This window comes from Coregonus lavaretus (assembly GCF_964263955.1).
Source record: "Coregonus lavaretus genome assembly, chromosome: 21".
Lineage (NCBI taxonomy): Eukaryota > Metazoa > Chordata > Actinopteri > Salmoniformes > Salmonidae > Coregonus > Coregonus lavaretus.
This window is the reverse complement of record NC_140008.1, coordinates 10033081-10053843: the sequence shown is the minus strand read 5'-3', so window position 1 is coordinate 10053843 and position 20763 is coordinate 10033081. Positions and strand designations below refer to the sequence as shown.

General features: G+C 45.1%; 1 protein-coding gene across 1 annotated transcript in view; it reads left to right on the top strand.

Annotated features, from left to right (window-relative positions):
• The first annotated feature begins 5711 nt into the window (after positions 1-5711).
• The window catches only part of LOC311148870 (MOB kinase activator 2-like), a 102140-nt gene continuing 87088 nt past the window's right edge, over positions 5712-20763 (top strand). The window contains exon 1 of the mRNA XM_084185869.1: positions 5712-6266. Within this exon, the coding sequence (XP_084041995.1) occupies positions 6250-6266 (17 nt within the window). The 5' untranslated portion in view covers positions 5712-6249. The remainder of the gene's footprint in view (positions 6267-20763) is intronic.

Here is a 20763-nt window from a genome sequence, read left to right as displayed (position 1 = left end):
CCTGGAGAAGATCTGCAAAGAGGAGTGGGACAAAATCCCTCCTGAGATGTGTGCAAACCTGGTGGCCAACTACAAGAAACGTCTGACCTCTGTGATTGCCAACAAGGGTTTTGCCACCAAGTACTAAGTAATGTTTTGCAGAGGGGTCGAATACTTATTTCCATCATTAAAATGCAAAATCAATTTATAACATTTTTGACATGCGTTTTTCTGGATTTTGTTGTTGTTATTCTGTCTCTCACTGTTCAAATAAACCTACCATTAAAATTATAGACTGATCATGTCTTTGTCAGTGGGCAAATGTACAAAATCAGCAGGGGATCAAATACTTTTTTCCCTCACTATATATGGTATTCTTTACAGTCGTGGTCAAAAGTTTTGAGAATGACACAAGTATTGGTCTTCACAAAGTTCGCTGCTTCAGTGTTATGAGATATTTTTGTTAGATGTTACTATGGTATGCTGAAGTATAATTACAAGCATTCCATAAGTGTCAAAGGCTTTTATTGACAATTACATTACATTTATGCAAAGAGCCAATATTTGCAGTTTTGACCCTTCTTTTTCAAGACCTCTGCAATCCACCCTGGGATGCTGTCAATTAACTTCTGGGCCACATCCTGACTGATTGCAGCCCATTCTTGCATAATCAATGCTTGGAGTTTGTCAGAATTTGTGGGTTTTTGTTTGTCCATCCGCCTCTTGAGGATCGACCACAAGTTCTCAATGGGATTAAGGTCTGGGGAGTTTCCTGGCCATGGACCCAAAATGTTGATGTTTTGTTCCCCGAGCCACTTAGTTATCACTTTTGCCTTTGTGCTCCATCATGCTGGAAAAGGCATTGGTCGTCACCAAACTGTTCTTGGATGGTTGGGAGAAGTTGCTCTCGGAGGATGTGTTGGTACCATTCTTTATTCATGGCTGTGTTCTTAGGCAAAAATGAGAGTGAGCCCAATCCCCTGGCTGAGAAGCAACCCCACACATGAACGGTCTCAGGATGCTTTACTGTTGGCATGACACAGGACTGATGGTAGCACTCACCTTGTCTTCATTCGGACAAGGTGTTTTCCGGATGCCCCAAACAATCGGAAAGGGGATTCATCAGAGAAAATGACTTTACCCCAGTCCTCAGCAGTCCAATCCCTGTACCTTTTGCAGAATATCAATCTGTCCCTGATGTTTTTCCTGGAGAGAAGTGGCTTCTTTTCTGCCTTTCTTGACACCAGGCCATCCTCCAAAAGTCTTTGCCTCACTATGCGTGCAGATGCACTCACACCTGCCTGCTGCCATTCCTGAGCAAGCTCTGCACTGGTGGTGCCCCGATCCCGCAGCTGAATCAACTTTAGGAGACGGTCCTGGCGCTTGCTGGACTTTCTTGGGCGCCCTGATGCCTTCTTCACAACAATTGAACCTCTCTCCTTGAAGTTCTTGATGATCCGATAAATGGTTGATTTAGGTGCAATCTTACTAGCAGCAATATCCTTGCCTGTGAAGCCCTTTTTGTGCAAAGTAATGATGATGGCACGTGTTTCCTTGTAGGTAACCATGGTTAACAGAGGAAGAACAATGATTTCAAGCACCACCCTCCTTTTAAAGCTTCCAGTCTGCTATTCTAACTCAATCAGCATGACAGCATGACAGTGATCTCCAGCCTTGTCCTCATCAACACACCTGTGTTAATGAGATAATCACTGACATGATGGCAGCTGGTCCTTTTGTGGCAGGGCTGAAATGCAGTGGAAATGTTGTTTTTGGGATCAAGTTCATTTTCATGGCAAAGAGGGACTTTGCAATTAATTGAAATTCATCTGATCACTCTTCATGACATTCTGGAGTATATGCAAATTGCGGCAGCAGACTTTGTGAAAATTAGTATTTGTGTCATTCTCAAAACTTTTGACCACGACTGTAGAAAGGTGACATATCTCCTGAAGGCCACATGGGAGCTTGCAGTGATTCAGATACAGTCATTTCAACATTATGTGTGAATGTTTACTGAACAAAAACATAAACGCAACATGCAACAATTTCAAAGATTTTACTGAGTTACAGTTCATATAAGGAAATCAGTCAATTTAAATAAATTCATTAGGCACTAATCTATGGATTTCACATGACTGGGAATACAGATATGCATCTGTTGGTCACAGTTACCTTTTTTTTTAAAGGTAGGGGCGTGGATCAGAAAACCTGTCAGTATCTGGTGTGCAGCGTGACACATCTCCTTCGCATAGAGTTGATCAGTCTGTTCAATGATCAGGCTGTTCCTCTTCAATGGCTGTGTATATTGGTGGGAACTGGAACATGCTGTCGTACACGTCGATCCAAAGCATCCCTAACATGCTCAATGTGTGACATGTCTGGTGAGTCTGCAGGCCATGGAATAACTGGGATATTTTCAGCTTCCAGGAATTGTGTACAGATCCTCGCGACATGGGGACATGCAGTATCATGCTGAAACATGAGGTGATGGTGGCGGATGAATGGCACGACAATGGAGCTCAGGATCTCATCATGGTACTTCTGTGCATTCAAATTACCATTGATCAAATGCAATTGTGTTCATTGTCCGTAGCTTATGCCTGCCTATACCATAAGCCTACCGCCACTATGGGGCAGTCTGTTCACAACATTGATATCATCAAACCACTCGCCCACATGACGCCATGCACGTGGTCTGCGGTTGTGAGGCCGGTTGGACGTACTGCCAAATTCTTTAAAACTATGTTGGAGGCAGTTTATGGTAGAGAAATGAACATGAAATTCTCTGGTGGACATTCCTGCAGTCAGCATGTTAATTGCACGCTCCCTCAAAACTTGAGACATCTGTGGCATTGTGTTGTGTGAAAAAACTGCAATTTTTAAAGTGGCCTTTTATTGTCCCCAGCACAAGGTGCACCTGTGTAATGATCATGTTGTTTAATCAGCTTCTTGATATGCCACACCTGTCAGGTGGATAGATTATCTTGGCAAATGAGAAATGCTCACTAACAGGGATGTAAACACATTTGTGCACAACATTTGAGAGAAATACGATTTTTGTGCTTATGGAAAATATCTGGGATCTTTTATATCAGCTCATGAAACATGGGACCAACACTTTACATGTTGCGTTTATATTTTTGTTTAGTATATAAGCATTACCCAATATCACAAACAACGATACTTGAAAGCATGGGAAGGAGACAGAAGTGCTTTCTTACCTCTTACATGAGGAATATGCACACCTTTGTTAGATGGAAAGGGTGGCCTCTATTGAGTTACACATATCCCTGCAGTAGTTACTCTCTCATTCAATGGACATGAACCAACGCCAATAACAAACAAATATCCCACAGCGCTCTCAAGTGGTCAGCTGTGATACTACACCCGTTCTGAGAACATTCCACCATCCCACTGACAATCACCGCTCTGACTCCGCCTCTCAGAGAGCTGATTGGAGGTCAGTCAGCCAATCCCCTGACTCTGCCTACTGTTAGTCTCAACGCTCCCTCACTTGCCTGTGTTCTGCCGTTATTTATAGAATCCTCAGGATCCTGGGAGGAGGGGGGAGATGGAGGGAAGTGGGGTTTTGGGAGAGAAGGGGAGATGTGGGGGGATACCGATGAGACAGCAACCATAAGTCCAGCTCTGACCTGGCTCTCGAGAGAAGACAGGCTATGTGCCCACTGCCCACAAAATGAGGTGGAAACTGAGCTACACTTCCTAACCTCCTGCCAAATGTATGACCATATTAGAGACACATATTTCCCTCAGATCACACAGACCCACAAAGAATTTGAAAACAAATCAAACATTGATAAACTCCCATATCTGTTAGGCGAAATACCGCAGTGTGCAATCACAGCAGCAAGATTTGAGAAAAGGACAACCAGTGGTGCACAAACAACCTATATTTATCTGTTTATGTCACGATCGTCGATAGATGAAGCGGACCAAGGCGCAGTGTGATAAGCGTACATACTTTATTGTGTACACACACGAACCAAAACAATAAACAAACGATACGTGAAGTCCTAGGTTAAATAACACAAACCTTAACAGAACAAGATCCCACAACGTAACATGCCAACAGGCTGCCTAAGTATGGTCCCCAATCAGAGACAACGAGCTACAGCTGTCTCTGATTGGGAACCACCCTGGCCAACATAGAAATACACAATCTAGAACGACAAACCTAGAAAACTAAACGAGGAAAAATCCACACCCTGGCTCAAAATGTAAGAGTCCCCAGAGCCAGGGCGTGACAGTTTATTTATTTTCCCTTTCATATTTCAACTACTTAAACATTGTTAGAACACTGTACATAGCCAATAATATAATATTTGAAATGTCTATATTTTTAAAGTGTAATGTTAACTAATGTTTCCCTTGTTTATTTCCCTTTGTTTATGGTCTATTCCATTTGCTTTGGCAATGTAAACATACATTTCCCATGCCAATAAAGCCCTTTGAATTGAATTGAAAGAGAGAGCGAGAGAGAGACACAGAGAGAGGGAGTGGGAGAAAGAGAGAGAGATTGAGAGACAGAGAGATTGCGATAAAGAGAGAGAGGGAGACAGAGAGAGAGAGAGAGAGAGAGAGAGAGAGAGAGAGAGACAGAGTGTATGACCATATAAGAGACACATATTTCCCTCAAATTACACAGATGCACAAAGAATTTGAAAACAAACCCAATTTTGATAAACTCCCATATCTACTGGGTGAAATACCACAGTGTGCCACAGTGTGCCACCTCTGTTGCCACAAGAGAAGGTAAACCAGTGAAGAACAAACACCAAATACAGCCCATATTTATGTTCATTTATTTTCCATTTTGTACTTTAACTATTTGCGCATAATATGACATTTGAAATGTCTTTATTCTTTTGGAACTTTTGTGAGTGTAATGTTTACTGTTAATTTTTATTGTTTATTTCACTTTTGTTTATTATCTACTTCACTTGTTTTGGCAATGTTAACATATGTTTCCCATGCCAATAAAGCCCTTAAATTGAATTGAATTGAGGGAGATAAAGATGACCAGTCATTTTAGCAGAGCAGAGTACACATTGTTCCTCTCCTTCCAGGCTGTCGCAGTTTTAGACTAATGCTCCATCCTCCGATAGAAAGAGATTTGAAGAGAACAGTGATAAAAAAGAGTGGCCAAGGAAGGTCTGAGTACTTGCCTAGGCTTCAGCTCAATGGGCTAACACAGTCTTGTGGCGCACAACCCTGACTCAAATCTAATCTGTACCTCATTAAACAACAATAATAGAAGTCTTAATCAGTGCAATGTTGTGGGTGTACCACATGTATCATGTATCACCCTCATATTCAACTCTGGATCTCGACGCCAGTTCCACAGCATTCTTTCCCTCTAATTAGAGACTGATTTAGACATGGGACACCAGGCTCCAGACCATAGCTAAGAGTTGAATACCCTGATGTATCACAAAAAGAGTGCCAATTGCCACACATGAACTTTGCATAATGCAATACTTCCTAACTAGCTGCAATCAATGGGATGTCTGCATTCAATACAGTTGTGGATATGTCATACTAATAAAGTTACATTACATTTTTTTTTTGCATAACTAACTGAGAGGCAGTTTGAAGGAAGATGGGTATTCTTTGAACTACATATCCCATCGATATTCATAGATTGTGACGAAACACAACGCATTCGCACTGGAGGGGGTTGGTCGGATCTGTGTTTACTTCCGGATTTCGTTCGCAGCAGTAGTTGAAGACCGCTGCAGCTAGCGGTTTAAGCTCAATAGTTATTACCGTGCAATTTAGGATTCATGACAGAGTGTAGCTAGCTAGCTAGACAAGCGGCGTCCCAAGCCAAGACTCGATTAATTCAGTCGGTGAATGACATTCGGCACGCTAGCGGCCGGCGACGTAAAAAGCGAAGCCACGGCACGGGATACCTCGCTGACCGGAAAGTGGACCGAGACGGTTGCCCGCTCTCCTCCACTCGTCTTCGAGCTCAAAGTCACTCAATGCTGCGCTCCTCTCGCTCGCCCTCGGCGCAGCACCTCGGCTCGGACTAGCTAGCTAGTTGTTCATGTTCTTGTTGTTATCTAAGCTCCGGTTCAAAACAAGGACACGTTTTTGACATTTGACGACCAAATTAGGGACGGAGAGACACCGATCCACAGAGAGAGACGGGTCGGGGCCAGGCGGGGAAGCGAGGGGTGGCCGGATAAAGTAGGGGGTCGCCTCTAACCCTTGGTGGATTTATTCCTAGATACAAGCATCACCATGGATTGGTTAATGGGGTGAGTACAGCTACCCATTTCCCGCTGTCAGGTTGACAGCACATAGCTACCAGTTAATAATCCATTTTTGTGGCCGGTGATATTTGACAGCAACAAATCAAACGATGTTTACTGTATCAGAACATGTACGATGAACAAGACTACCATGGAAATGAGTTCACTTTCCTCTAGATGGCTAGTTAGCTTGTTAAGTAGAGATCAGTATGCAATGTTCTCATTTTTAGAAAACAACGGTAACGTTAACCGGTGGGCGGAGCATCCGGTGGCCTGTGTAGCACAGCCAGCGGCCCAGATTAGGTCCAGAAAATGTATTTTTACACTAGTTTATTTTTAGGCAGATTTATTTAGCTAGCAACCAAGCCGTGTTCTGTGTAACGTTATTTCCCTCGCAAGGTGCGTTGTTTGGCTAACGTTTTGACCAGGTTTCAAGTAGATAGCTAGTTTATTAGCTATTTAGCCAGCTAGATACGCTACGTTGGCTTGGTCTTTACTGTAAATTGAACAGCTAGCTAACACACTAGCTAGAGGGCTAGCTGGCTGACAGCACACAGGCCCGGTGACTTCTGCGGATGTTTATACTTTTTCGAGTCTAAAATACATGTTATAGCTACAATATATCAGATTTAGTTTTAGCTAATACAATTGCATTTCAGAGGTTGTCATGACGGTGTAGTTTGTGCAGATCAATTGTGTTGTAGGTAAATGCAAGCCAGGTGTGTGGTTTTGGTGGTGACATCATCATGCGAGTTGACACCTCGAGCCGCGAATACGATGCTGACCTGTCACTTTATTTTTGGTTGACACTTCTGCCTTTAGAGTCCTAACTCTGAAAATAGAAATGTGTATAGTTTGTAGCTAGTTCGATATGGATTTTAGAGGTGTAGCTCAGCATATTGAATGTTTTTTGGCAGGTCACAGCTCATGTAGCATCTGTAGGGATAGGGAGTGACATATTGTGAGTTTATTACACTTCCATGCCCATTTGCCAATTCCAGTCTTTCCATCATGACATGTGAGACATTGCAAGACAAGTGTATTCTCTAATTTGCCTTAGTTTTGTTTATTGACGACAGATTTGTTTCATGACTTAGTTACATGCTATTTACAATGCAAACTCCGGTGAATCAGGCATTGACAAGAGTCTTAATTCATATTTGCCTGCAAAGAGAGGAGAGTAATGAAAATGTAATCGACAACTTTGCATTGGCATGATAAGATCAGAACATACAAGTCATTAGCAGATGAACGCATATGCCTGTTTTATTAACTCACTCAAGGAGTGCACAGCTGTATACTGCTTGTGTGGAGATCGGCCTCTCTTTCAACTTTTAGCCTAACTCTTAATCACTTGCTGTCTGTTTTATAATGTTTACCAAGCTGTATTTTGTTCTGGCATTATTTCAGTTATTTGATGCTTCATACTGTATTGAAGATTTCTCTGTATTGTTATACGACATATCTAAGTACATTTGAAAGATTAGGCCTGTCTGTTATTTGTGTGTCTGTGTGTGTGGTTATGGAGAGATCAATGCTCCTTCTTCATAAAGACACACATCTGTCTGTCTGTCTGTGTGTGCTCCTGGGCCACCACTTAAACACAACACAACACAGTGACAGAAAATAACACTTCCTTTGTCTGCCCGGCAGTGGTGTCACGGCAGGATTTAAGTCCCCGCTGAAAGGTGTGCTGCCCTCAGTGTGAGGGAGGGTAGCGGAATGGGTGAAGGCCTGATGTTTGGCTGGTTCTCCTCAGCATGACATTCTGGCTGAGAGATATCAACAAGGCAGTCACGGCCCCATTGGAACCCCTGCCAAAATATGAACCACAAATTGTTTTTATCTGGCATTCGTTGCCTGGCTTCTGGTTGATGTGGCGGTGTTGACAGGTTCTCATGTTCTCTTTTTTCATCTGGGAAAAATATTTATGATCTTTCTCCATCTCATCCCTTTCTCTCGCTCTCTCTGCCTTCAGACCGTTTTCCCCCCTTCAGTTTGTGCTTTCAGACCTGAACTGGTTGATATGTCTGTAATTCATGTTTAAGTGCAGCACCGTTTAGCCTTGCAGACAGCGAGGAACAGACGGAGAGCAATTGTAGTCTACTACACAGCACAAATGTATACACACTTTTAAAGCTACTCCGTGTAGGTAGGCCTATAAGTCTTTCAGGCTTATAGGGCTTCTGGTTATCTTATTGTTCTCTTAACTGTATGCACCTTTTTATAGGCTACTGTTCAAGTCAATGAAGCTATAACTCTGTCATCTACCAATCTCATGAAGGCCTTGACAACAAGCACAATGCCCAGCTGGACATCAGAAGATGTGACCCATATTCTGCTGCTCTCTAGAGTGTGTGTGCGTGCGTGTGTGTGTGTGTGTGTGTGTGTGTGTGTATAGGGCCCGTACTGATGAGGGAGAGAAGGAAGGAAGGAGAGATGGAAGGAAGGAGAAATAAGAACCCACGGAGACTGATGGAGGAGAGACGGAGTGAAGGAGACAGGGCGAAATGGGAGATCAAATAAAGTTGTATTCATCACATGCTTCATAAACAACAGGTGTGGACTAACAGTGAAATGCAGAAAGAAAGAAAATAGAGAAATAATAAAAAAGTTAAACAGGTAATAATAAAAGTAATAATGAGTAACGATAACTTGGCTAAATACAAGGGGTACCAGTACCGTGTCTGTGTGCAGGGATACGAGGTAATTTAGGTAAATATGTACATATAACTAGGAATAAAGTGACAGATAGTAAACAGTAGCAGCAGTAGCGTATGTGATGAGTCAAAGAAGAGTGCAAAAAGGGTCAATGCAGATAGTCCGGGTAGCTATTTGGTTAATTATTTAACTAACTATTTAGCAGACTTATTGCTTGAGGGTTGAAGCTGAACAGGGTCCTGTTGGTTCCAGACTTGGTGCATCGGTGCCGCTTGCCATGCGGTAGCAGAGAGAACAGTCTATGACTTGGGTGGCTGGAGTCTTTGACAATTTTTAGGGCCTTCCTCTGACACCGCCTGGTATAGAGGTCCTGGATGGCAGGGAGCGCCGCCCTAGTCATTTACTGGGCCATATGGACTACCCTCTGTAGTGCCTTGCAGTCGGATGCCAAGCAGTTGCCATACCAAACGGTGATGCAGCCAGTCAAGATGCTCTCAATGGTGCAGCTGTATAACTTTTTGACGATCTGAGCGCCCATGACAAATCTTTTCAGCCTCCTGAGGGGGAAGAGGTTTTGTGAAGAGGTGTTGTCGTGCCCTCTTCACAACTGTGTTGGTGTGTTTTGACCATGATAGATCCTTAGTGATGTGGACACCGAGGAAGTTGAAGCTCTCGACCCGCTCCACCAGCCCCATTGATGTGAATGGGGGCGTCCTCGGCCCTCCTTTTCCTGTAGTCCACGATCAGCTCCTTTGTCTTGCTGACATTGAGGGAGAGGTTGTTGTCTTGGCACCACACTGCCAGGTCACAGACCTCCTCCCTATAGGCTGTCTCTTTGTTGTCGGTGATCAGGCCTACCACTGTTGTGTCGTCAGCAAACCTAATGATGGTATTGGGGTCGTGCGCAGCCACGCAGTCGTGGGTGAACAGGGAGTACAGGAGGGGACTAAGCACGCACCACTGAGGGGCCCCCGTGTTGAGGGTCAGTGTGGCGGATGTGTTGTTGCCTACCCTCACCACCTGGGGGCGTCCCGTCAGGAAGTCCAGGATCCAGTTGCGGAGGGAGGTGTTCAGTCCCAGGGTTCTTAGCTTAGTGATGAGCTTGGAGGGAACTATGGTGTTGAACGCTGAGCTGTACTCAATTAACAGCATTCTCACGTAGGTGTTCCTTTTGTCCAAGTAGGAAAGGGCAGTGTGGAGTGCAATGGAGATTGCATAATCTGTGGAATTGGAGTGGGTGTCTGGGAATATGGCGAATTGGAGTGGGTGTCAGGGTGTCTGGGATTATGATGTTGATGTGAGCCATGACCAGCCTTTCAAAGCATTTCATAGCTACAGATGTGAGTGCTATTGGGTGCGATTCATTTAGACTGGTTACCTTGGCGTCCTTGGGCACAGGGACTATGGTGGTCTGCTTGAAACATATAGGTATTACAGACTGTGTCAGGGAGAGGTTGAAAATGTCAGTGAAAACACTTGCCAGTTGGTCAGCGCATGCTCTGAGTACGCGTCCTGGTAATCCGTCTGGCCCTGCGGCCTTGTGAATGTTAACCTGTTTAAAGGTCTTAGTCACATTGGCTACAGAGAGCGTGATCACACAGTCGTCCCGAACAGTTGGTGCTCTCACTCATGGTTCAGTTTTGCTTGCCTCGAAGAGAGTATAGAAGGAATTTAGCTCATCTGGTAGGCTCGTATCACTGGGCAGCTCGCGGCTGGGTTTCCCTTTGTAATCCGTGGTAGTTTGCAAGCCTTCCTACATCCGACGAGCGTCAGTGCCGGTGTAGTATGATTCGATCTTAGTCCTGTATTGATGCTTTGCCTGTTTGATGGTTCGTCGAAGTGCGTAGCAGGATTTCTTATAAGCGTCCGGGTTAGTGTCCTGCTCCTTGAAAGCAGCAGCTCTACCCTTTAGCTCAGTGCGGATGTTGCCTGTAATCCATGGCTTCTGGTTGGGATATGTACTTACGGTCACTGTAGGGACGACGTCATCGATGCACTTATTAATGAAGCAGGTTTACTGATGTGGTAAACTCCTCAATGCCATCGGATGAGTCCCGAAACATATTCCAGTCTGTGCTAGCGAAACAGTCCCCTGTAGCTTAGAGATGCTGTTGGGGTTATGATGGAGGGATGAAGACTGTAATGATGGAGGGGATAAAGAGAGGGTGATATGAGAACGCCTGATGGGGAGAGATGGATAGATAGAAGACAATATGGGAGTTGCTGATGGAGGGGAGAGATGGAGTGAGTGAAGCTGAGGTCATTGGTTGGTGCAGTAATAAATGCCAGCGTTAATAGGTCACTTTGGTGTGTCGTGGTCGGAATGATGATCTCAAAGACAACGTGTGTGTGTCCATCTAGGCATTGTGCAACTGACCTTCACAAGGTTGGGAGATGATTGGGGTGTCATTGTGTTTGTGTATTCTGTCCCGTGACCGACTGTACCCCTTTACAGACGGGTGCGACAGTTGTTAAATCCCTGCTGTTCTTCAAAGATGGATTGGTAATGCACGATGGAGGGAGGGAGAGACAGCAGGAGAGAGAAAAATGACAACTACTAAATGGTGTTAACTTTGACCTGAACAATGGCTTTCAAATAAAATTGTATTGGTCGCGTACACATTTTGCAGATGTTATCTGTGCAGCGAAATGCTTATGTTTCTAGCTCCAACAGTGATACACCGAACAGTACAAAACAATACACACAAATCCCAAAAATATAAATCAAGAAATATCAGAACGAGCAGGGTAGAGTGCCTGGTGGTAGCCGGCTAGTAACAGTGACTAAGTTCAGGGCAGGGTACTGGGCGGAGGCTGGCTTGTGGTGACTATTTAACAGTCTGATGGCCTGGAGATATAGAAGCTGTTTTTCAGTCTCTCGGCTTTGATGCACCTGTACTGAACTCGCCTGTTAGATGGTAGCGGGGGGAACAGGCCGTGGCTCATGTGGCTGAGGTCCTTCATGTTCTTTTTGGCCTTCCTGTGACACCGGGTGCTGTAGATGTCCTGGAGGGCAGGCAGTGTGCTCCCGGTGACTCGTTGGGTTGACCACACCACCCTCTGGAGAGCCCTGCGGTTGCGGACGGTGCAATTGCCGTACCAGGCTGTGATACAGCCCGGCAGGATGCTCTCAATGGTGCATCAGTCTTTATTTGAGTAGGTAGTGGATGGAAATGATTCAAATACAGGCTAGATATTTTCCAATACTGACGTCAGCCTGTAGCAGACACACATGGAGACAGTTCTTATCTCCATAGTCTCTGTAGAAAATGGGAAAAATGCTCCTGATAACATCAAATATTTCACAAACTCAGACACATAAAGGTTTGATTTGGAATCTGACTGGGCTAGCACATGAGGACCCTTCCTGGTTAGACTGAAGGCATGTGAAACTGGATAACTGGCGGGTGACCATGTCCTTCTGGGGGCGAGCTGTACGCCTAATAATAACGACGATGATGATGATGATGCTGCTGCTGATGATTCACATGACCTCTGGCCAATGGGCAGCTGAGATGACTGGAGGGGAGATTCATAGAGCTAGATATAAACTCACATTCCACACAGGGCCGGGTCTGGCTATTTATTACAGCATAGTCAAATCATAGTTACACAGCCAAATGTTGTGTGTGTTTCAATGTCTGTGTATACAGTGTGTGTATGTGTGTGTTTTTTTATTTTTATAAATACACTACATGACCAAAAGTATCTGGACACCTGCTCGTCGAACATTTCATTCCAAAATCATGGGCATTAATATGGAGTTGGTCCCCCCTTTCACAGCCTCCACTCTTCTGGGAAGGCTTTCCACTAGATGCTGGAACATTGCTGCGGGGACTTGCTTCCATTCAGCCACAAGAGCATTAGTGAGGTTGGGCACTGATGTTGGTTACTGATGTTGGGTGATTAGGCCTGGCTCACAGTCGGCGTTCCAATTCATTCCAAAGGTGTTCGATGGGGTTGAGGTCAGGGCTCTGTGCAGGCCAGTCAAGTTCTTCCACACCGATCTCGTCAAACCATTTCTGTATGGACTTCGCTTTGTGCATGGGGGCATTGCCATGCTGAAATAGGAAAGGCCCTTGCCACAATTTTGGAAGCACAGAATCGTCTAGAATGTCATTGTATGCTGTAGCGTTAAGATTTTCCTTTACTGGAACTAAGGGGCCTATCCCAAACCATGTAAAACAGCTCCAGACCATTATTCCTCCTCCACCAAACTTTACAGTTGTCGCTATGCATTGGGGCAGGTAGCGTTCTCCTGGCATCCGCCAAACCCAGATTCGTCCATTGGTCTTCCAAATGGTGAAGCGTGATTCATCACTCCAGAGAACGCGTTTCCACTGCTCCAGAGTCCAATGGCGGCGAGCTTTACACCACTCCAGCCGACGCTTGGCATTGCGCATGGTGATCTTAGGCTTGTGTGCGGCTGCTCTGCCATGAACTGCTCCCGATGAACAGTTCTTGTGCTGACGTTGCTTCCAGAGGCAGTTTGAAACGCGTTTTTGAAACGATTTTTACGCACTTCAGCACTCGACGGTCCCGTTCTGTGAGCTTGTGTGGCCTACCACTTCGCGGCTGAGCCGTTGTTGCTCCTAGACGTTTCCACTTCACAGTAAACTTACAGTTTACAGGGGCAGCTCTAGCAGGGCAGAAATCTGACGAACTGACTTGTTGGAAAGGTGGCATCCTATAACGGTGCCACGTTGAAAGTCACTGAGCTCTTCAGAAAGGACATTCTACTGTCAATGTTTGTCTATGGAGATTGCATGGCTTGATTTTTATAAACCCGTCAGCAACGGGTGTGGCTGAAATAGCCGAATCCAGTAATTTGAAGGGGTGTCCACATACTTTTGTATATGTAGTGGATGAGTAGGCCTATACCTATTTGAGTATGTTTGTGTGTTTCTGTTTTATGTGTGTGATGATGAGTACTACTACCTCTTTTTACCTTTGACTCATGATGTGTATACATAGAAGGTTATCTAAATGTGCGTTTCATAGCTGCTGTCAATGCTCGTTAGCAGCCACGTCCTCATCTCAACCCTTGTGCTTTATCTGTACCATCTCACACACACAGCAGTGTTAGGCCAGGTAAGTGAGTTTTCTCTGCTAGAGCTGAAGATATAAACAGCAAATTGGCCAGTATTACCTAGTGTTTTTTTTCTTCTCCAGTGTAACATTTCTAGTGTTGATTCAGGTGTTAAATTAACTCTCAGTGGTGTAAAATAACCCCAGTGTAGGGCTGGGCGATATATCAAATTAATTTGAAATCCTGTTTTTGCGCGATATTCCAAATGCTTGTATGACAAGATTCAAGGTTTTGTTGTTTTTAGTTTTATGAGCGTTTATGAACCGCTTGTTCTCATGTTGTATTTTTGGTCTCGTCTCCTTCGCTCCCCTGTGCTGTGCACCTTCCCATTTACACCAGAGATCTGTATAAAATGACGAGATGCACGTCTCCGCCCGAACAATGGGAGTCGTTGTCCTAAAGGCGGGAAGGCTGGCGACAAGCTTACAGTGGGTCCAAAATAAGCCCATAGAAACACATGGCCTTATTTTGGACAGATTTTTGCAAGAGTGAGACCTCTCACTTTGCCTCTTCCTCTATGGTTTACACACACACCAAGCCCCTCCCCCAGCCTCTCACGCCAACAAAGTTGAGAGATCACATCTTCTTCCTCTCTGGTTTCAACTCGCTATTTGCATTTGAGGTTTGGTCCGACAGAATCGGTCATATGGACACCAAAACACATTGAGACATGATTTTACTGTAACAGAGGACAAGGGTCCTCAGATCCTCAAAAAATTCTACAGCTGCACCATCGAGAGCATCCTGACTGGTTGCATCACCGCCTGGTATGGCAACTGCTTGGCCTCTGACCGCAAGGCACTACAGAGGGTAGTGCGTACGGCCCAGTACATCACTGGGGCAAAGCTCCCTGCCATCCAGGACCTCTATACCAGGCGGTGTCAGAGGAAGGCCCTCAAAATTGTCAAAGACTCCAGCCACCCTAGTCATAGACTGTTCTCTCTGCTACCGCACGGCAAGCGGTACCGGAGTGCCAAGTCTAGGTCCAAAAGAATTCTCAACAGCTTCTACCCCCAAGCCATAAGACTCCTGAACAGCTAATCATGGCTATCCGGACTATTTGCACTGCCCCCCCCACCCCATCCTTTTTACGCTGCTGCTACTCTGTTAAGTATTTATGCATAGTCACTTTAACTCTACCCACATGTACATATTACCTCAACTACCTCAACTAGCCGGTGCCCCCGCACATTGACTATGCAACGGTACCCCCCTGTATATATAGCCTCCCTACTGTCACTTTATTTTACTGTATATATAGCCTCCCTACTGTCACTTTTTATTTTACTTCTGCTCTTTTTTTCTCAACACTTTTTTGTTGTTTTATTCTTACTTTTTTGTTTAAAATAAATGCACTGTTGGTTAAGGGCTGTAAGTAAGCATTTCACTGTAATGTCTGCACCTGTTGTATTCGGCGCATGTGACCAATAAAATTTGATTTGATTTGATTTGAGTTAACTTTTCTAACAAATTCCACGCAGAGCAGACACTACTAAAACGAGGGTCTCAATGAACATTGATTCTGGAAAATGAATGCTCAGTTGGTCGCCCCACAGACTGCTAGCAGCATTTTAGCCATAGACTGTTATACTAGCTGTCTAGTCTGTGTTTTATGAATGTGCAATAAGCATAAAACAGAATTATATAAGGAATTGGCAACTCGTTCTCATTCTGAGAAGTAATGTAGGCCTCTTGATTTCAACATCTGAACAAAGTGGACCGGCTAACATGCGTTTCAAACAGTTGGAGACAGACTGAAGGATGTTTTCATAACAATTCAACTGTTCAACCTTGTTAACTAGCAAATAGATCCAAGTTGGCTAAACTTGAAAAATAAAGATTAGCTGGCTAATCACTAGCACGTGGGCTTGAGAGATTGTTGATGAGACCTGTGTTCATTTTCTATAGCATAATGCCTAATGTGCGTTATGGTTCTAGTTAAATTTGTAACAAAAAATGGCATTTTCATAGACAGACTTGAAAGCCAGATCAGTGATTATTGCAACAACAAAAAAACAGGATAAACTAATTAAATTATTAGTGGGTTTGATGGTTGTGGAAGGCTTATATTTAGCCTAGGTATAATTTTACAAGCCCTGAATTCATTAGATCATTGCTGACTGTTTAAAATGCAGTGTATTTGACCTTTTAATTGTACAACCATGCTTATTTAGAGAAAACATACAAAACATTTAGATATATACTGTGAATCGCCCATAAGTTTGAAAAAAATGGAGAGATGATTTTTAGGCCATATCACCCAGCCCTACCCTAGTGTTGGTGTTAATAACCAGCATTAAACCAAAACCACGCCCATCATGATCATATTTCCCAGCATGCTCTATTGCTTGTTGATTTTTTTTATTTGTTTGTTTCAATATCTATGTTTTTGCATGTACATTGATTGATTAATTAATCTTATGCTACTCAAATATGAATAACATATATTTTTCTAAACTAATCAAATCTGTTACTTGGACTTATTGCACCCACTACTGAAATGGTTGTTCCAGTTTAAATGGTTTAGGAATTCTCCTGTCTTAGTCTTCCTAACCCAGCAGTCATTCTGAATGCAGGTTGTGGGTGAATAAAAATTAAAAATGTTGGATATCCCCACTCTGGCTGGATTCTAATAAGAATCACACATCACTTTGCAAACCAGCATAATGTGACCTGCAGGCCTGATGTGGCCTGTAAACCAAGAGTTTCAGGCCACTATATCAGGGTAAAACTAGGCCCTCAAAATAATATCTTATGAAATATTTGTGGTATTGTGTTAAATCATTTTATTTTAATGATAACATATTTTCTTAGGATCTCACTTGTTGAAGGCCACAGGACTGAAAATGGATGAATGCAACAACCATCTCTCTGTCACTAACAAATACAGTCATGGGTGGTAACAATTCACTTGAAAGGCAAGGCACTCTGGGAAAAAAAAGCTTTACACTAAGCAGTGTGTTAATTTAACACCGAAAAGTGTGGACCCGAATAGACACTGGAACAGTGTTAAATTTAACACTCAGTGTTGATTTTTAACACTGGAGAATTTGCTGTGTAGGCCTAGAGCTGAATAATATATAATATGGCCTGATCAGGAGACATCATTTGTCACTGTCGCTGCTTTCTCCTGGCTGGATGGAACAGGGACTAACAGAACATTGCTTTGCCCCTGAGTCAACTGTCTTCCTACCTCTCTCTCTGTCTCCTCTCCACAATGTTCTCTCACTCTCTTACTCTTTACTAGGCTTGTTCTAATATGCTTTCTGGCTCCTACTCACCAGGCCCTTCTCCATGAGGGTGTATGTTGTCTTAAGTCAGTTACAAGGATATTAGAATTGATCCGGGGCTCTAGAACACACAGCTTACTGTAAGACCTGTCTAGAAAGGAGCATTTACAACCTTCAATACACACACACACACAGGTCTGTGCGTGCGTAGGAGTGGAGGGATAGCTACTTTTGACTTGATCATCATAGACCGTTAGTGCTCTAAGTAGAAGGCTCTCTATTTGAACAAGGCAGCTCCCTCTTGCCCCGCTCTTCAACATTGTTTGTCATGGAAAATGCTAACTATCTCTGCAAAATGATAGAAAATGCTATGCGTGTACTGTAGTCAGTGAGTGAGTGACTGTGTTTATATCGAGAGGACTTTATTTAAGGGTTCCAAAGCAGCTATGTCCAGTTGACAGTAGGCTTGGTTGGTATATTGTATACCGGGGGTCCAGGCGAGGGGGAAGGCCCTGCCTGGTCTGTAGTGTTTGGTTCATTTAGGGAAACTGTGTTTTAAGGGCTGCTCAGAACAGAGGCTTGTTTACTCACAAAAGGGCCCTCAGTCACCCTCTTTATTCATCGCTCTTGTTCTCCTCATTCTCTCTCTCTCTCTCTCTTTTTCTCTCTCTTTCTCTGATAGAACGCTGATGTGTGGAGACGTTTGCGTGCTTGGCCGTTGTCGATGCTGGGCTGCTTAGCGGCACTGAGCAGAGGACAGAGAACAGAGGCCAAGCAGGCCCACCCAACCATGCCAAGCCTGGGCTAAATGGAGCTAGCATGTTCATACAGCAGCCAGGGGCAACTAGAGGCTAGCTAGTGGAGTTGGGGTTAGCCAGGGGCAACTTGGGGCTAGCTAGTGGAGCTGGGGTTAGCAGAAGAGAGGAGGTGAGAGGAGGAGAGGATGGAGGGGAGGAGGAGAGGGGAGGAGGAGAGCGGAGGGGAGGAGGAGGGCGGGGGGGAGGAGAGAGCAGAGGGGAGGAGAGACTAGAGGGGAGGAGGGGGAGGAGAGACGAGGGGAGGAGAGTGGAGGGGAGGGGGAGGAGAGAGCAGAGGGGAGGAGAGACTAGAGGGGAGGAGGAGGAGGAGAGACTAGAGGGGAGGGGGAGGAGAGAGCAGAGGGGAGGAGAGACTAGAGGGGAGGAGGAGAGACTAGAGGGGAGGAGGAGAGCGGAGGGGAGGGGGAGGAGAGACTAGAGGGGAGGGGGAGGAGAGAGGGGAGGAGGAAGACTGGGAATAGGCATGAATTCCCTTCTTTGCCAGCTCTGTAATGTAATGTACAGCCACTTCATTAAGTAGCATTTCAGTCTAGTGGCTTTGACTTGGTTCTGCTGCAGACAACATTCGTTAGTCTTGTTGTTGACATTCAGACATTGAGACATATTTTTCTCTCACAACTGAGGCATCACTTAAGGGCATCTGACAGCAGCGAAGGCACGCAAAGAACAGCACGGTCTGCGTGGCACAGCACACCACAGGCTGAGGGGCAACCGTTCCTTCAGGTCTCATGGAAGGTGTCGTTACAGTTAAGCTAGCTGTTCTCCGCTAGCACAGTTCAGTCATTTTGCACAGAAGTGAGTTGAAACAGAAGGAATAGAGAGTTGAACCCTGTGACCCCAGGCCTGGAAACTGTCTAATGAAGGCTATTAGAAGGAAATGGAGAGCGATAGAAAGGTTCCATTGAGCCCTTCTCTGAGGTAAATGGCCTACGGTACACACACACACACACACACACCTGCTTAGACAGCACTGCACTCTCTCTGTGGTCTCTTGAGACCATTCTTCTCTCTCCTTCCCTCCATGTCTCGCTCTCAGGCAGGGTGAGGCCCAGAAACGAAAGTCATACCAGAATGACTGCACTTTGGCTTTTACTGAATATGAACAAGTGTGTGTGTGTTTGTCTGTGTGTGTGTTTGTCTGTGTGTGTGTGTGTGTGTGTATGTGTTTCTCTGTTTGTGTTTGTCTGTGTGTGTGTGTGTGCGTGTGTGTGTGTGTGTGTGTTTGTCAGCTATGATACAGATACCTGTCCTATGACAAATTTTAGTTAGTTAATATCCCAAATGATCTTCTAGGCACCTGGGTTGATCTGCAAGTACTTGATAGGCAAGCATTGGCAATATGGTGAACGTTCCACTTAGCCTATCAGGGCAACACATCCCAAACATACCCCTGGCAGCGCCACCCTATCCCCAACCTCGGACAACCCATAATATAAAAACAAAAAATATTCAAAAAAATCAAGTTTCTTGTGTGTTGTTTAGAATGAGTTTTAGGAGTGACCGTGCTTTGACCATGTTGATTGTTTCGTAATGCTGGGGGGGACCTCTCAAACTCTATTGATGGGTGGTGATGGGTCACATTGAAAGGCTGGTTATGGCACGCATCAACTCCACCATCCCAGACACCCTAGACCCACTCCAATTTGCATACTGCCCCTACAGATCCATAGACGACGCAATCTCAATTGCTCTCTACACTGCCCTCACCCACCTAGATAAGAGGAATACCTATGTGAGAATGCTGTTCATTGACTACAGCTCAACGTTCAGCACCGTTGTCCCCTCCAAGCTCGTCACAAAGCTTAGGTCTCTGGGACTGAACACCTCCCTCTGCAACTGGATCCTGGACTTCCAGACGGGCTGCCCCCCAGGTGGCGAGGGTAGGCAACATCACCTCTGCCACGCTGACCCTCAACACGTGGGCCCCACAGTGGTGTGTGCTTAGTCCCCTCCTGTACTACCTGTTCACCCACGACTGCGTGGCCACGCAAGACTCCAACACCATCATCAAGTTTGCTGACGACATGTTGGGGGTAGGCCTGATCACCGGCGACGATGAGACAGCCTATAGGGAGGAGGTCAGAGACTTAGCAGTACGGTGCCGCGACAACAACCTCTCCCTCAACATCAGTAAGATCAAGGAGCTGATCGTGGACTACAGGAAATGGGGGCGTGCTCACATCGACTGTAGTGGAGCGGGTCGGGAGCTTCAAGTTCCTCGGTGTCCAAATCCCTAAGGATTTAAAATAGTCCGCTCACACGCGCAGTCGTGAAGAAGTCGCAACAGCGCCTCTTCCTCAGGCAGTTGAAAAGGTTTGGCATGGGCCCTAAATCCTCAAAAAGTTATATAGCTGCACCATTAAGAGCATCTTGACTGGCTGCATCACTGCTTGGTATGGCTACAGCACCGCCCTCCATCGCATGGCGCTACAGAGGGTGGTGCGGTCAGCCCAGTACTGTCTCTGTATGTGTCTGTGTCTGTCTCTGTGTGTGACTGTGTCTGTCTCTGTGTGTGTCTGTCTGTCTCTGTGTGTGACTGTGTCTGTCTCTGTGTGTGACTGTGTGTGTGACTGTGTCTGTCTCTGTGTGTGACTGTGTCTGTCTCTGTGTGTGACTGTCTCTGTGTGTGACTGTCTCTGTGTGTGATTGTCTCTGTGTGTGTCTGTCTCTGTTTGACTGTCTCTGTGTGTGTCTGTCTCTGTGTG